Source organism: Lepidothrix coronata, unplaced genomic scaffold (assembly GCF_001604755.1).
Source record: "Lepidothrix coronata isolate B3197 unplaced genomic scaffold, Lepidothrix_coronata-1.0 Scaffold17, whole genome shotgun sequence".
Taxonomy (NCBI): domain Eukaryota; kingdom Metazoa; phylum Chordata; class Aves; order Passeriformes; family Pipridae; genus Lepidothrix; species Lepidothrix coronata.
This window is the reverse complement of record NW_016690197.1, coordinates 8,953,328-8,971,143: the sequence shown is the minus strand read 5'-3', so window position 1 is coordinate 8,971,143 and position 17,816 is coordinate 8,953,328. Positions and strand designations below refer to the sequence as shown.

Here is a 17,816-nt window from a genome sequence, read left to right as displayed (position 1 = left end):
TTCTGTAACTGATGTGTGAAGAATTGTGGAAAAAAATGTTTTGTATTCTTCATTACACTTTTCCATGAGGACTGGACAGTAGTTGGTGCTGCAAAGGGAGCAATTTGGTTAGACAAATAATAGCGGGATCCAGGAAAGTGACTCCTGTGTCATCTTTCTTTTAAAAGAGAATGTTGCAATTGAAGTTATTTCTAGATTTTTGTTTTATTTGAAGCAGTTCCAATGCTGACTAAAGGTTATTTAGCTCTGCAAGACCCACTTCCAGTATTTTTACTTATGAACATAGAGTGTTTCTTTGGCTGTAAAGATGGAGTCAGTAATTTTATTTCTCAGTTCTCCTTTTAGGAGCACTGTTCCTCAGTTTGTCATGTAAGTGTAGAAGGCTGTAGGAATTGACGTAAGAGGGCCTGAGGAGAGCTGGCACAGCTCTGTTAAGGGGAATGGTGCACCCGTAGAGCAGCATTAGTTAGGGAATCAGTACCTTTCCTAAACACTGAGTGAAGTTCCTTGCTGCTGAATGCAAAGGCTGCACTGCTCTGGCAGGGAACTTGCAGTGAGTCTGTCAAGTTTGCATCTTTTGTGTACATAGCAGAGAATGGAGGCTTTCTCGGATACTTAGTGCCACTGCAGTGCAGTGCATTTTTAAAATCAGTGGCTCCTCCACCCTGTCTCCAAGCACAGCTGCTTCCTTTCATTGAAGGGCTGGAGAAGGGCCTGTTGGCTAACAGGTTTAGTTGTGGAAGCTGTGCACTTTTTAAAGACGAATGATAGGATTAGGTGTTCCATTTTACAGAACATTAAAATGCCTGGGAGGCCACTACTGATTTTCCCAGAGACTAGAGGTGAGACTTCTCCCAGAGAGTGCTGGGGCAGGACTTTAGGAGCCTTGGGCACCCCTCAGAGGGTCACTGTGTGGCCTCCCCATCTGTTGAGGTTGGGCTTGGCTGACCATGATGCAATGCATGGGCTCCATTCTCAGCAGACAGTTGTGCTGTCCTTTCCCTCCGTACTGCACGTAAATCAGCACATGACTGTGCAAGCAGAAGTCTGTGGAACATCTCCCTTTCTAGAATAACACTTGAATTCTGCTTGATTTTCTTGTTTTTGCTCATGTGATTCTGTCATCTTTGTCAGGTGGTGTTCAGCCACCATTGTGATATTTTGTCAATAGTGGTGCACTCACTGGTGTGAAAGCCATCTTTTTTTTCATAGCAGTTCTGCACTCTTAATTTAAAGGTCCCAAGGTTTTGAGTTCTTTTGGCTGCTTTATGAGTTTGCTGGATTCCCTCCTTTGGGAATGCTGTCTCCTACAAGCCTCCATCTGGGGTCAGGAGCTGTGTTTGCTCAGAAATGTGCAGTGGTCCTAGTGAATACTAAAGAACTGCACTGTCCATGTTCTCCATAGCTAGGACATCATCCTTTCACTGTTAGAGTCTTCCCATTTATGCAGGTAACCATAACACTATTTGTTGAGCACAGAGCACATCTCCATGCTTTACTTCTCAACTGTATCACTTTTGTTGAACTACAGTTTAAAGCTGCTAATTGTATAGTTTAGGGCTGGAGTCCCTCAGCCTAGACATAATTTCAGCCTTAATTTCTTAATGAAAGTTCTGGAGAAGGTGGTAGAATAAAGTCTTTGGAGGCTGTGCAATTTTGGTTGGATTTTTATATGCTCACTGCAAAACTGTCATCTTCAGTTCTGGTAAATTCACTCTCTGCAGGTCCTCTTTTTGGCATGCCAAATTTTAGGCATTGCCTTTGACTTTAATTAGAAAAATCTGCCTTTGCTTGCTTCTGGATGGATATGGGTTGGAAATGACACTTTTAAAGAGTCAAACTGGAATTAGAAGAAGACAATTTGCTAATAAGATTTGTAATGCTCAGCTCTGAAATCTACCATGGGACTAGAGCTGCAACCTCAAATTTGGGTAAACTTCTTCCCAGGTAAATGGGAAAATTAAATTTAGACTTAAAGGTTTTCCTGGGATTGGTGGGAGAGCACTGCATCATGTCCTGCTGGTTCAGTCTGCATCTGCTCTTCTTAGCAAGCTGGTAGCAGTTTTAAAAATGCTTTTGTTCCACAGCACAGAAATGTATGAGTCTGTAGGTAGAAGCCAGCTCTAGAGAATTATGGAAGAACTTAACTTTGGTGATGATATTTTGGGCTGTGTTATGACCCCACTATTGTATTTATTCTTTCCCTCTGAAGAGAGGGTTTATCTTGCCAAAATTGTTGGGAAACCATTGTATGACAGCTCTGGGGGAAGGACTCTAATGCAGGCTTGCAAAATGCCTGAAGGCTGAATGACAGAATTGCTACTCTGTGAGCACTGGGGCTGGTGTACCGTAAGTTGCATGTATACTTTGCAGGCAGTTTGCTTTCTGCTGCAATGAGAGCAAATGTCTAACACCATGGAAGCCATAGTGACTTCCTGTACGCATGGTGGGACCTCATTTAAATAAAGGACTTTCTTATTTTAGGTGTGTTGTTTAGTGTATGCTCCACTTAATCATCTAATTGATCATGTAATGAGGATGGTTGCAGTTGTGTTGCACAGAGCCTCTCCTTGCCTAAAATGATTTAACTTTGTACACAAAGGTGAACTCCCCTTTTCAAGCTAGTTTGTTTTGGAGGTCTGGTTTTTGTGGTTTTTTATTTTCCATCAACATGCTTTAAATCTGTAAATCTCGACATGTAGTTTGCTTCACTTGAAACTACATAGGAAACACTCTTCTTTGTAGGAGAGTCTTTTGAGAATGAGAAAACTACTTAAATGTTGGTGGAGTAGATGCAAGTAGGAGTTCATCCACCCTTAGAATTCCTCTGTTTCTGTGAACACCTCACTTTGGATAGAACTACTGTTCTTTTGAAGTGCTCTGTAGCTTTTGACAGGAATTATAGAGACAGAGCTGTGGGGATTTTGTTGCAAAGCTGTGGGTCAGTTCATGCTTTGAATTTAATCTTTTTTCTGTGGTGATCTTGCCTCTGTACAGGAACCCCTGGAGAATATGATGTGCTGATTGTGTATGCAAGTGACGCTGCTGAATGGTGTCAGTACCTCCAGAACCTCTTCCTCTTTACTCGGCACATTCGAAAGCATCGGATTCTGACCTACCAACTGGAAGGCGAGTCTGCCATTTCCCCCCAGGAGCTGGATTTGTTCAGCAGAAGTCGGAGCATCATCCTTTTGCTTTCTGCAGAGCTCGTGCACAGTTTTTATCTTCCTCACGTCCTGCAGAGCCTTCAGGAAGCTTTATGGCCCCCGTGCAAAGTAGTCAAGCTGTTCTGTGGTGTTACGGACTGTGACGACTATTTGACCTTTTTCAAGGACTGGTCTCAGTGGCAGGAACTCACAAATGATGATGAGCCTGATGCTTACCTTGCAGCTGTCAAGAAGGCTATTTCAGAAGGTAAGATGGTAGCCATGAAGTTGTGCTTTCTGGTCAGGAGTTGGAGGAGGGGATACATTGTTCTTATTTTAACACTGTTAATGTTCTTTACTGAAATAGAAAGCTAAAGCACATTGTGCAACTCTTGTAAACTAGGAATTTTTACATGCAGATTTTTCTATGCCTGGTCAGTTGGTGCCTAATTCAGAAAAGTTTACCAGTGACTCACAGAGAACTTCAGAAGTTGAGGTTGTCATAGGTGCCTAGTTTTGAAAGCAAATAAAAAATTAATACTTTACCTTTAGTGTTCTGCCTGTAAATATTGTGCCCTGAAATTTATTGACCCAAATTACTGGAAAAATGTCTTCTATGTATTTAATTTAAGGAAAAGAATTATCTTTTCCTTAAGACTTACTTTTCTGTCATACCAGAACCAAAATAAGGTTGTCTAATATGTATTCTATAGCAGTGGGTGTAAAATCAGAGGTGTAACCACATGGTAACAGATTAGCTTGTTACCTATGATGGAAAGACAGAGATTAATTTGAGAATTGCACTGATGGCCTTAAAAATAATACAACCAGTCTGAAAGTGATCGCCTTGTAACTAGCACAGAATTATTAACAGCTGGAGATTATAGAAGCCCAGTGTACTGAGTTTTAATTGATTCGGAACTTTCTAAAACTCTATTAGAGCGTGTAGTATTTCTTTCTGTTTCTCTTGAAATGAAGATGGAGAGCTCTGGGGAGTCGTCCTGGTCAAGGTGTTTTTATGACATTACCATATGTAGGTTTATAGTATTCTTTGTCAGCCTTAGTAAGGTTGGAATCTTGCAGTTACATCTCGAACTAAGATTTGTTTCTGGCATAAATGAGGCAGTGCAGTCTTCTAGTGTGTCTAGTGTTTTGTGCATAAAGATGCTTTATGCTGGGATAACAAGTAGAATATCCACGATAAAAAATTTATCACTGTAAAAATAAATTGTGCAAGTCGTGATCTTGGCCGAAACGGTCCCCCTGAAAGAAGATAATTTAGGGATTATGCTGTAGATGTCATTCTCAGGTAACTAGATCACAACATATTTCTTAGTAAATTTTAAAAATCTGCATAAACTGAAGTTTGCATTTCTCTTTCACACACCTCTAAACCATCTTGGATTCCCAAGGTATAGCCTAGAACTAAAGTAGTCTGGCTCCTTTGCTTTCAGTCTGGAAGAAAACAAAAAACAGTGGCTGAACTTTTATACTCTGAAAAATAAAACTGAACAGAGATTAAATTAGCTTTTCTTTCACTTTCTAGCAAAAGCAAAAGTTTACGTACTGTTTTTCTACAAACTTGGAGCATGGCACTAATGTTTTATTGATTTTTCAATATGCTATTCAAAGTTGGGGAGGTTTAAACATCTCACTGGATGTGAGTGTTAGTGGCTTTACTTAATATGTCTGAGGATTGTCAGAGTTATTTTATGCCGGTCTAGGAGTAAGTTCTCATGTAGTTGAAGAGTGTGTGAGAATACAAAGGGATCTTGATCCTGAAATCTTTTCCCAGAGCTAGCTCTCACCAGTCTCTTCAGGCTTGCTGCATTTTGAGCAGCAATTTAGTGGGCTGCCTGTCAGACATCTGTGTCAAAACTTCTTTAGGGAAAGGCTCTACAGTCTGACTTTTCACAGTTGGACGTAGAGTCCTTCTCCAGAGGTGCTATCCGTGCTGCAAGTTAGCATGTGCTGAAAAGAACTGTGCTTTAGCTTTACTTAAATGCTGTTTTGAAGGCGAGATTGTGCTTTGGATTTTTGTTGTTGTTTCTACATAACAAAAAAAAAATCAGCTTATTTTCTGTTTTCTCACTTTAATAAGCATACATTGATCTCAAACTGACTTCAGCGAATCTAGAAAATATTTGACTGAGACAAAAAAATAAGATAAAACCAAACTCGTTTGCTGTGGAATCTACTGTAGCATGTTCCAGATAGTTTGGTACACAAAGATTCAGAATTTCTGGACTTCTGTTACTGTTATGAGAGTCCCACCTGATGAGAGCTGTCACCTGCCTGCACCGTGCACAAAAGAGCAGTTGCAAAGGCAAACCATCTGGTCTCATGCTGACTCTTGTGAAGGAAGAACCTAATAAAGATGGACTACTTTCATGGCCAAAGTACTTGGATGAATGTATCAGATCCTACTTCTGTGTAGGGAAAAAAATGACTCTGTGACCTCTTCCATTTTATGATTCTACAGACCACGTTTTGTGAATGGCCTCAAATGCAAATGTTTTGATGTTTCCTCTGAGGAGAAGTCAGCCCCAGGTGTACATAGTTCCCTTTTTGGGTGAAACTGTGAAAACTTTCTTCTTGTTTGGTAATAAAAAAAAAAATCTGCCTTTCGGTTTGGTTGCAGCCAGCCCCAGCATGAGTGACTTAAGGTACAAGTGTTTGTGACAGCAGACCTCTCCCAAAGAGAAACACAACCTGTGCTCTGCTCCCAGGACTTCATTGTTAGGATTTTAGAGGAAGTCAGGGGCTCTTAGAAGGTCTTAATTAAATCACAGCAGACTGTGAACTTTTCCTGAGAAAGGCAGCCCTCAGTTCTTACAGTGCTTAGCAGAGAAAGTTTGACGTTATTTGGAGCTGGTTGTCTTTCTCTGGGAAATACTTCTCTTCACGTGTGTTCACCAGTACTTCTAACAGCAGTGTCAGCACACACTGAAAAACTAAGCCTGATGCTAAAATGGCTGAACTTCAGCTTCCTAATTGCTGAATCCTGAGCTTTTGGGGCATGTGAGACAGGATACAGTGAGGGCAAGTTCTGCTGAGGCTGCACACTGGCCCTGCTCAGGCTGTGCTGTTGCCTCTAGTACAGCTGTTGGTTGCAGTTTAGGGCATCATGGGAACATGACACCCCCAGACATCACATGCTGAAACCTATTTTAATTTTTATTAGTTTGATATGAATTCAGAAATGAGGAAGCACTCATCTAGCTTTGTTGAAAACTGTGCTGACACTGACTCTTGCTGTCTTGTTGATGGGATATTTTCAGTTCTACAGTTTCTCAATTCTGGCAAAATACAGAGGGCACGAAGGTTTGCATTTGCAGGCACTCCTGTTATCTCTGGGGAAGTTTTTCAGGTTATGCAATAGCTGTGCTAAGGACATGGAAATCACAGAATTATTAAGGTTGGAAAAGATCTCTGACATTGAGTCCAACCATTAACCCAACACTGCTAAGTCCACTACTAAACCATGTCTGTAAACATCTACAAGTTTCTTGAACACTTCCGGGAATGGTGATCCCACTGTTTCCCTGGGAAGCCTATTCCAATGCTTGACCACCCTTTCAGTGAAGAAATTTTTCCTGGTATCGAATCTAAACCTCCCCAGGTTCAACTTGAGGCTGTTTCCTCCTGTCCCATTGCATGTTGCCTGGGAGAAGAAATCACCCCCCACCAGTCTACAGCCTCCTTTAAGGTAGTTGTAGAGAGTGGTAAGGTCTCCCCTGAGCCTCCTTTTCTGTAGATGAAACATCCTTGCTCAGGATGTCTCTGTACAAGCCAGCTTGGGTCTGGCAGGGTGTAGTCACCAGCCAGGTGCAGTGACTACCCTGCTACTTTATCCCTCTTGTCTGGCCTGTGATATCACACCATGCTGTGCTGTGTGCATTAAGCAGCTGGGAATCTGTGCCACACAGTCGAAGTCAGTGACCTTTCTCTTCCTCATGTATTATCAAAGCTCAGTTGACATTTCAATTGCTTCTGTTTATTTCAGCCACATACCTATGTTGTCTTGAAACATTTCAAATTTCTTACTTTAAAAGCTGATGTTTCCAAAGCATTTATTAATTCATCAGTGACTTTGAACTTGTATCCAAGCAGATTCTTGCAGGTAAAAATACAGGGAAGTCGTCATCTGCCTGAGATTGCCAAGGTGATACCTGAATGTGACAGCAGCTGTGCACTGTGCTGCTGAAGGAAAAGTGCAGCCCTGGCTGTGCAGAGCTCTTGTGCAGTGAAACAGACAAGAACAGAAGATGAGTACCAGCAAACTTTTTGTGGGTCAGAAGTGGGTAAAAGGAGTTGTATGGTGAATATGGAGGACAGCGGGCAGTTAGAAGGAAGATGAGAATTTTTCCAGAGCTCTGTAGATCAGGAAGAGCTGGAATGTTGCTCCACCTAGTGAGGGGCTCACTGAGAGATGCCAGAGACCAAGGCAGTGAGCTTTTTTGAGAGGGAAATGACATAACAAAAATTGCACAAGCTGTATCATTCTCCCTCCTGTTCATGTCAAAGAATTTAATTAAATCCCTGGCTTTCTTCTGTTGCACTGATGAAACCACAAATGAAACTTGAGAGCATATCACAGAATCATTCAGGTTGGAAGGCACCTTTTGAGATTATCTAGCCTAACCTTTCTGCTCAAGCATGGTCAGATAAAGCAGGTTGCCTGAGACCATGTCCAGTTGGGTTTTGGATCTCTCTGCAGGTGGGGACTCTGCAGGACTTCCCAACCTCTCTGAGCAGCCTATTCCAGCATTGACCACCCTCAAGACTAACAAAGTGTTTTCTTGTGTTCAGATGGAACTTCATGTGTTTTAGCTTGTGCACATTGCCTCTTTTCCTGTCAGTGGGCACTATGGAGAAGAGTCCGTGTACCTCTTTTTCACTCTCTCCTATCTTATCAATATAAGATCCCTCTGAGTCTTCTTTTCTCCAGGCTGAAGAGTTCCAGTTCGTGCAGCCTCTCCTCTTATGAAAAATCCTGTGGTCCCATAATCGTCTTTGTGGTCCTGTGCTGGACTCAAGCTGTAAAGATAAAGCAACCTTGTAATAGGCTACTCGGAATTTAAGGTCAGGTTGGACAGATGCATGAAGTGTTCTCAAGTGTGTCTCAGCCCAGAGGGATGAAGTTTTAGTATGCAGGAGATTCTCTTCAGCCTGACACTTCTGTAATTATTTGATTGCTAACTTTTGCTAATAGCTGCCATTTAGGACTAGAGACTTAAATTCACAAGGAATTTTTAAGTTTGGCAGGAACTGCCATTTGGTGTTTACTTCTGGCTCTTAGTGCTCTGTGGAAGAATATGTTCTGAGTAGTCATATCTCAGATAATTACGTTCAGCATTTATTTCTGCCATCTTATTGCAATGACCTTGAAGACATGAGGTAGTATGCAGTCCTCCCTCCATTGCCCCCTTTTTATCCCTCTTTGAAGGGGAAAAAGTGAGTTCTTAAAACTGTATTTTTCTCTGTTGTGTTGAAACAGAAGGATACACTTCTTCGCCCCTGCTCTTTGAAGAGGAACGGGTGAGGTATTAGTCAGCCCTCTGGGTGCAAATGAGAGTCCGCTTTGTTATATGGGAGCTCGGCAGCCTGGCTGGTTCTCACTACCTGTCAAGGACAGGAAACTCTGATGCCCTTGCACAGGAGTTAAGGTTGAGAGAACATGCTGGTAGCATGCCTCTCATTGCAGATGCTTGTGTGGGTATAAATGACTGATGCTGGGAACACAGAGACTTCAGAGATCTGGTTAAAGCAACTGGAGAACCCTTAACTAAGTCCCCAAGCGATACTGAGATAATGTGTGAATGTCCTTATCCATCTGTAGCAAATGGGATCAAGCAGTTGAAACAGTCTTCCCAGCTGCAGGATGGATGAACTGTTTGTCATCAAGGTGTTTCATAAAGTCCTAGTTTATGCACATTAAAAGCAGTACTTCATGGCTTGTCTTTCATGACAGTATAAAGTTCAAGCAGTGCTAGCATAAGTGCATACAAGTTTTCTAAGCAGAGACAATAAAATGATAGCCCAAAAATAGTAAAGTACAGAGACTGGTGTGGTTAGGAAGTGTCAGGCTATAATAGTCTTCATGCACATCATAAATACTAATATTTCTCTGTGGCTTGTGGTTCTGATAATCTTCTCACAGGTTGCTTTATGGTAGTGTCTAAAACCAGTTCTGGGTATCTGCCAATGTGAACTGCAAGGCTTTAAAACACTTGCCCAGTGACCATCACTGATCACTTTCTTTCAAGTCTGGAACAGCTGCAGTGATTTCTGAAAAATCTTTGCAGAAGTGTGTGGTCAAACCAAAGATGCTTTACAGAGCGGGTCTGAAGAGATCCGTGGAACAGAATTCAGGTTCAAAGACCTTTGTTGGGCGCTTGGATGGTTTCTTGTTTCCAGGACTGCATTTTGTAGCATTTTCATGGCTGTTTGTTATTACCTCAGAAAATTTTTGACATGATTTTCAAAGGTGACTTGAGAATAACAGTGGATCTTGAGTTTCCCAGGGGGAAGTTTCATCAGTGGCATAGGCTGACCTTAGCATGGAGTGCTGAAAAAAAGTGGTCTGCCTCATTCTCCACCTTTCATCTGTCTGGATAATTAGGTGTGGCATTGGACTGCAAGGGTGGTATTCCAAGAGAGACAATTTGAAGGAGAGGGAGAGTGGGACTTCCGTTTCAGTAATGTGGTTTTAAATCTACTGAAACCATTTGTAGAACCACACCTTCAGTCAAACAGTGATCTCCTCATTGAATGTTTCCAAAGCAGCTACCCACCTCTCTATGGTGGAATTCCAGCTTTGAAGGCTTTTACAGGGAGTGTTTTTTCTGTCATTCAAGTGTTACACATTCTGCTTAAACTGAAACAAGGAGATATGACAAGAAGAGATACTGAATTGGCAAGTTGGATGTTCATGTTTCTTATCTGTGGCTGCTCAGGAAAACTTGAATCAGTGGTGGATGTAATGTGATTCTTGGCACTCTCAAAAGTCATGCATACGCTTTGTCAGTATGTGTTGTCTCCTTCTGGCATAGGTGAGGGAAATTAACTATTCCAGCCTCTCTTTCTTTAGATTTTGGTCATGTACTCAATGTGTGTTGTTTGGGTGGCCAGAACCCTGCTTCCTCCTCAGAAACTCTTTCCCGCCTCTGTCCTGTTCCTGTGCACCCCAGCTAGTTCTTTAGGTTTGTACACATAATCCTGTCATAAATTGACCACTAGACCTGTGAGACCCTCAGCAGAACTTTACATAGTAAAATATACCTTATTTCCTGATGGTAAATGAGAAATAGTTTATTGTAGTTTCCAGCTTTACACGACATATGAAACATGACCATGTTCTTTGTAGAACTGAAAATCTGTTTGTAGGTGCTGTGCTGCTGCTTGGGATGAGGGGTTTGGAGAGAAGGGGAAGTTTTACAAAGTCTTACATTTTCCTGTGTTTTGTTCTTCTCAATTGCTGCTTTTCTGCTGTTTCTTTCCATTCTGTTGAAAGGGGAAATGTTGCTACAGTATAACCCAGTTTTGAGGGCTTATCACAAGATGTTTCACTCATGAATGTTTATCTCCTTGATAAAGAGGTTAGCATGATGAAACATAACTTTCCCTGCTTTCCCTGACTTTCTTTTTGGGGGGTGCTCTGCCTTCTTCTTGCAAATGCAGCTCGCGTTGCTCTGGGAGACTAGGTCCTTGTTAGCATTTGGAAAAGGAGACTGGCCAATTGCAAGCTTCAAGTAAAAGCAGAAGCTCTCTTTGAGGGCCTTCCATCTTGCTCTGGGCATACTGGGGTGAAGTCTGAGGCCTCATGAGAGGTAGTTGTCTCACCTGGTCAATGGACAGAATGGGAAGTGTTCATAGATGCCAGCTGGGAGTTGGTCCACACAGGCAGAACTTAGAGACACACTGTTGCCCAGTTGTGCCATTTGCATTGTCTGGATGACAGAGTGATCTGGACAGACTGCTGACTCCTTCCAAGCATTCACGTGTCCTGTGGTGTAAGGGCTGACTTGTGAAAAACCACAGCTGCTGGCTCCATGCCGATAGCCTGCCAGCTTAGCCAGGAGGAAATGGATGATAGAGCGAGCTGTGCGGGTTCTACAGCAGCAGGCCAAAATAACTGGCTGCTTCATGTTAGCTTCTAAAAGTGCTAAATGGCTCTTGAAACACATGTCCATGCCTCCATTTCCCCTGGGTTTTTCTCTGGGGTGAGTTTCTGCAGGGCAGCTGTGCAGGGAGCTCTGCAGGGTGGGCAAGAAGGGCGTGGGGCTGCTCTCTGCAGCTCAGCCACTGACACTTCCCGGAGGGGGGCATGTTCTTCAAGGGGAAATGTGGTTGGGTTTTTTGGACCGCATCTCCTCCGCTTGCTGCTTGTTCTCACAAGTATTTCACAGACTGTCAAGTGAGGCCTGAGGTAGCCTCCATTTAAAGGGGAACAGAAAGGCAGAGCCACGAGCTGTTGACCTACAGCACCTGCTCATGGAGAAGCTCAATTCAGGTATTCGCTTACCTTTCTAATAAGTCTGTTGATCTCCTCAGTGATGGCCTCTCCAATATGGGTATTATTGTAATAATATAATTGCTGAATCTGTATATGCAAATAGGTTGTGATTACTCAAGTATCTTATTGAGTGGGAAGCCTGATCTAACAATGCTTTAGAGCATGGATATTATCGAATGTAATGGGATGGTTTCCTCTTCCAATTCTTGCAGGTTCATGAGTCAGTCAGTAGTACGTGATTGGAATTTGCAAGATGAATCATAGGATCATTTCACTGCTTATGTGGGAATTTGGTACTTTGCAATTTCAGTATTTTCTGAATGAAAAAACAGATGAGTAATTCATACCCGAAACTCAGAATGCCTGTTCCTTCAGCTGTTAATCCAATTACTGATTAACATTGCTTGTTTCTTCCTGTATTACCTAACAGCTCTGTGCTCACATATGACCTCTGGGTAGCCACCTCTGTTACAAGAATGTGGAAGTGCAGGACAGGGTCAGGCAGTGCCAGAACTTCCTAAAAGCTCTAGTTATTCTTTATCTGTTAATTTGTTAATTTGTTTCTAGTATCAAATAACATCATTAAAGCAGAGAGACCCAGGGGCTTGTTCTCTCCTTGCCCCCTGTCTTCTCCGTGCTTACTGTAGATGTTGTAGCTGAGATCCACAGCTTGAGGTTTGATTTTTCTCTGAAAAGGACCATGTTGGCCAAATGAGGTAAAAATTACCACACTAATGGTTCCATATCGGGTTGGGGATGATACCCTGAGGATCAGGATGCTGGCAAGTGTCCATTTGTGCATATGTTGCAAGAACATTAATGTTTTGTTGTAATTTGGTCATCACTAGCTCTCTCATCTGCTGTGAGCTTAGTCGTTCTGATTTAGTCATATTGGAAGAAACCAACAGCAATTACAGAGAGACTATTCTAGTAATAGTTGCCTCTTCTCCTCCCCAAAATACATGACATCTTGCTCTGCATATGCCAAATATCTGACGTGATAACTATAATGTAAGGGAAGGATGTTGGACCAGTGCTGTATTTTCTCCTGTGTGCAGCTGGGCAGCCTGGTATTCCCAGGTGGGAGTAGTGCATGTTTCTCTCAGAGAAGGGTTCCCAAAATGTGTATGGCTCTTGCAGCTGATGACTTTGAACAGTATAGATTAAAATATTGAGTTAAGGAATATAAAGCCTTAGTTATGTTCTCTAATACTTGGTACCACTGTTTAAAAATCTGAAAGACCACGTTCAGTACAGCCTTTAGCCTTGTGTCAAAGTAGTTGTTTAGTCAAATCTTCAGACTTGTGTTGGTGCAGTATTAAAATCCATTTGCTAAATTACATGCATTGTTTTAGGTTTGTTTAAGAAATGTCAATATTAGTGGTGATGCCTTACTTGAACTTTAGAGCTGTAAAGTTTTGGCTCCATTCTTTCTACAGCAAACATTAAGGCAGCAATCTACTTGTACTCATGTGAGTAGGCTTAGTTGCTATGTGGAGAGTTTCACATACTTAAAATGTGTGTGCACCACTGTTTGTGACAAAAATTTCAACTGAATGATTTGCTAAAGTTTTGTGGCTTAAAACTTGTCTCCAGAAAGTGAAGTTGATTTATTATAAGTCCTAAAATCCCATTTAAATGTATAGAAAATATATATTAAAAAAAAAAGTGTGTGACAAAGAATTTCAAATATCTTAAGTTTAAGTCTTTGATAATAATAATAATAATAATAATAATAATAATAATAATAATAATAATGAAGAAGTCTAAATTTAAATTCCTGACTGACTTCTAGCTTCAATGTTTGAAACAAGGAGGACATGAACTCCTAGTGGTGGCCTGCTTTTACTAACTTTGGCTCTCTTGATTTGTGGAAACTTATTGTACTTGGAGGTTGAGAGATTCTGAGTAAAATCAGAATTCTTGACAGCTTCACGCTGTGGATGCCACAGGTTAGACAGCATGGTTGGTCACTTAGGTCTTTCTCCTCAGGAGTGAGCATTTTAAATAGAACATTTCTTACTAATGTAAAAAACTCTGTCAGTCCAAATCTGAGGTTTTATCTAGTAAATAATTTGTACTGCTTTTTACAGATGTGTTTTTATACTAAGTAGTAAATAACAAATAACTTCCAAAACATTGTCTTAAATTCTTGACCGCTCCACAGTTTTCCAAAGTTTGGGAAATTTTGGTCATGGGAGATAGTTTTAAGAATTCATGTCAGTCTTCTGACAAGGCGAAGTCAGTGACTTTCACCCCATGTTCTGGGAGACAGAGGGGAAAAAACCTGGTGGGAACCATGTGAATCAAGAAGTAGAAACTAGCTAAAAAAGTGTTCGCTTTGTTTCCTTTCTCTAGTTGAGAAAAGTATTTCCTGGCAGGGGTAAGTAATCTATTTTAGTTCTGGCTAGGGTTGTTGTTTTTTTTCCAGTCAGTGGTATCAATTCAGTTTGTTTGCACTTCCATCAATATCCATGCTGGTTTTGGGAAATGGGAATGAGAACATTGTTTTGTACACACTTATTGTAGGCTTACATGCGTTTACTTCTTCTTCTACTCTTGAGACTATTCAGGTAAAGTGCTGTTACTTTTGATGCAAAGGCTCTGGTACATTTCAGCTTTGCTCTTGTATAGATACTGGAGCTTATAGTTGTTGCTCAAGAAACAGAACCCCTTCATACTACTGCCTCATGTTGTATTTTTTTATGCAATAATGAACTTGGGAGTTTGGGTGAGCAGCATAAGCAGGGTTGAGAAAACTAAAGATGCCACTGAAATGACAGAAAAGTTCGTTTTCATCATTTACTTTAGGAAAGGAAGACTAAAGGCTGCTGGCCATCCTACAGTGTATCAGAGTGCAGCTGGAGTCAGCTGACGATCATTCTTACATTAGACATTCACATACTAATTTTCCTATCTAACATAAGAGGGGACTATGCATCTCAGCAAAGAGTGGCATTGTTGTTTGTTTTGTAAGCATATTCAGTGCTATTCCACCACTTTTATGTCTTTGTGAATCTTCCCTGGAAAACCTCTTAAGGGAAAAAAGAGGAAGCTCTGTAGTTTCCCTTTCTTCAGCTAGATCCCCTTTTATCTTTGAGAGAAATCCACCCTACTAGCTCCCTGGCCGTTTCTCAGGATGGATGTGTGTGATAGGCATTTTCAGCAAAGGGGAGTGATGTAACAAGACTCTCCATGCTTTATTTTAGACTCCGGCTGTGACTCTGTGACTGATACAGAAACAGAAGAGGAGAAGAATCCAGCTCACTTCCACAGACTTGCCATGAGTGAAGAACACAGATCATCCAAGAGCACTGGGGACCACCCAGTGGTGCAGCCTGACCGCATACAATGTGGGGTACTGTATGTCTGCTCCTTGGGCTATGTTCTTACCGTGTGTTGTGTCTCCAACCCATTATGCTGCTCTGTAATGGTCAGCTTTACAGGCCTGGGAATTAGTCCTGAATTAATTTTCTGTCTCCTTCCCTCTCAACCCCCTGTCCTCAATGTCTCTGTTTCATGAGCTTGGTTCCCTAGGCCCAGGAATAACTTGGTAACATGGAGTGCTCAGTGCAGTGGAGGCTGCAATGTCACTGGTTGACAGTCTCATTAACACAGATGCTTGGCTTGTGTGCTGCGAGGCAGATTCACACTCTTCCCTTCCTCTGTTCTGGTGGCAAATGGAGTAAGGTGATTGTAATGAACAAATTAACTCCACAGCTTGGATGCAGTCTAGTATGACAGTTCTGGTGTGTGCCTCATAAGTGACTCTGAAGAGCTTGGATCAGGGCTTCTTGTCTGAAAAACAGCACTTCTTAGTATAGCATCTCCCCAGATGGAAAGAGTCTAAGTTTCTTCTTTTGTTTCTGTTTAAAATGTAGCTGTGCTGCTTGAGTGAAGAGACTGATAGAGCTGAAAGTAAATAATTTTATAAATCTAGCTTTAATCAGTTTATAAATCTATCTGATAAATCTAGAGTTTTATCTGTTAATTGCATATATCTGTGCTGGTGCAACCTGTAACAGAAGCCACCTGCCCAGTTAGTCCATGGCTAGAAGGTGCTCCTGAAAACCATTCAGGACTGTGAAAGTGACAGATGGTAATTCATGTGTTAGTTGCAGTGACAACAAAATTCCAAGAAAATGGACTTAACAAAGTAAGTATTTTTATGTTATTGAACCTGTGTGTTGTAATGCCCTTTCTCTTAGGTGCAGACAACAGTTTATATTATCATGAAATGTAAACTAGATGGTGAAATGAAAACTGAAGTTGAATTCTCTCCAGAGAATGCATCCTCTGTGCGTGTGCTGGCCGAGATGGAGAATGAGTACACAATCTCTCTGAAGGCTCCAAGTAAGCTGGACTGAGATTTTTCCCCACCTCCTTCCTCCATTGCTTCCTTTCTGTCTCAACCTGCCTGTCCTGAGAAGTGCCAGAGGGGCAAAGGTTGCAATGCAGAAAAAATGGAGGCCAGAAAATCTTGAACTTGCATTCTCATCTTTTGTGATACTTTTGTGATGAGGAGCTGAGAGATACTATTGCCTGGGGGCTCTGTTTTCTCCCCAGCAGCAGTAGGTTGCAGTATGGAAACACCTTGAAGCTGATAAAGCACTTTGAACTTAACTGTGTGTGATGACCACCACCACATTAGCATTGGCAGGGTACCAATGTGCTAGTTAAATAATTGCATGACTATGACACCTTAATGTGTAATGATCTCTGTGATCAAAACTGAAACTATTCTGGCTTGCCTTTTAATTTATGTATGTTCTGTCACTCTAGATATTTACATTTACAAAACTGAAGGTTGTCTAAACTTTAGGTTTACTAAACTTTAGGGGCATGATTTCAGAACCTTAAAGATTGATAGTAGTTTCCCAGTATTATTTTATTTAATCTACTTTGCTCTGTCCTCTTGAAGAGTCATTGTTCTAGCTCTGAGAATAGAGACTAATAGTCATTATAGCAACTCCCATAAAGTCAGTGAGGTGGGTTGATTTAAAGAAGGTGACCTCACCCACATATAAAGGTTCAATTTAATCTGCCTTAAATCAAGACTTATAATATAAACACAGACCTTAAAACCAGCTTGTATTTGAATTATAAACATGATGGAGTGTACAAGTGAAGCTCTGCAGTTTCTAACAGTAAGAGAAATAATTTTTAATTCATTTCTTGTGTGATTGTAATCGTTTCATCATTTCCTGAGTTGCTAACAGGGAAAGATTAATTTCAGTGGGATTCAAAATATCTGTGTTTCAAAGAGAAAGTCCAGACTTATGAATACACACTAGACAAAAAATCAAGAAGCTCTCAAAGTGCAGGTAGAAGAAAATCCTATGCATGGATAAAGTTGCAAAGCTGGAATTCTTTTAAATTGATCTTATTCAGACACTAGTGAGGCTGACAGATGTTGCAGAATTCTCAGTGACTTTTCAGATTTCTCTACCTTCTCTTGTATTTTATGGCATGGCTTTAAAGAGATCTCCAGAGAAAGCCAGGGATGGAGAGATGTGAGGCTTTCTAATTTGAGGTGAAGTACTGCTCACATCAATGGTCCAGTCTACTGTTAGCAGATGACTTAGCAGGTCACAGGCTATGTGCATTGACATAGATATAAAGAAGGTAGTTAAGAAGTACTTTTCTACCTAGTGTTCAGACCAAGATCATGACTCTTTTTATGACTCTTCATGAATTCAGTACAGCAGAAACTGTTTTGGTATCCATCTGGCAGTATATCCAAACTCCTATCCTCACAGTATTTGATGCAAACTCATGGCCATTGTTTGTTCTAATGGTGATTTCTGCTCTTTCTTTTCAAAGATTTAACCTCTGGGACAGTGCCTCTGCAGATATATTCAGGGGACTTGATGGTGGGAGAAACAAGTGTCGTTTACCACACGGACATGGAGGAAATCAGCAGACTTTTGGCTAATGCAGCCAACCCCGTACAGTTCATGTGCCAGGTAATGACTTTAGCAAACACAGAAACTGTGCTTTGGAAACCAGCTCTTTCAGAGGCTAAGACAAGTGGGCATAAGTAAAAATGCTTGCCATGAAGTAGCTCTTCTGAAATGAAGAAATGCAAGGTTATTTAGGGATTATCACGTAACCTTAACACCCCCTTCTAGTGAAAGCATGGGTGCTTTTTC

The 17,816-nt window shown here is 41.3% G+C and overlaps 1 protein-coding gene across 8 annotated transcripts in view; it reads left to right on the top strand.

Moving 5' to 3' along the window:
* The window catches only part of PIK3AP1 (phosphoinositide-3-kinase adaptor protein 1), a 44,655-nt gene that overhangs the window by 7,324 nt on the left and 19,515 nt on the right, over window positions 1-17,816 (top strand). For 7 of the 8 annotated variants that reach the window (XR_001873513.1, XR_001873512.1, XM_017807095.1 and 4 more), the window contains exons 2-5: window positions 2,998-3,414; window positions 14,874-15,022; window positions 15,873-16,017; window positions 17,488-17,630. Coding sequence is in view for 6 of the 8 variants with exons in the window: in XM_017807095.1 (XP_017662584.1) it covers window positions 2,998-3,414; window positions 14,874-15,022; window positions 15,873-16,017; window positions 17,488-17,630 (854 nt within the window). In the remaining 2 variants the exon portion in view is untranslated. Of the gene's footprint in view, window positions 1-2,997; window positions 3,415-11,573; window positions 11,662-14,873; window positions 15,023-15,872; window positions 16,018-17,487; window positions 17,631-17,816 lie in introns of those variants that run through there. The other variant, XM_017807097.1, reaches the window with a different exon arrangement.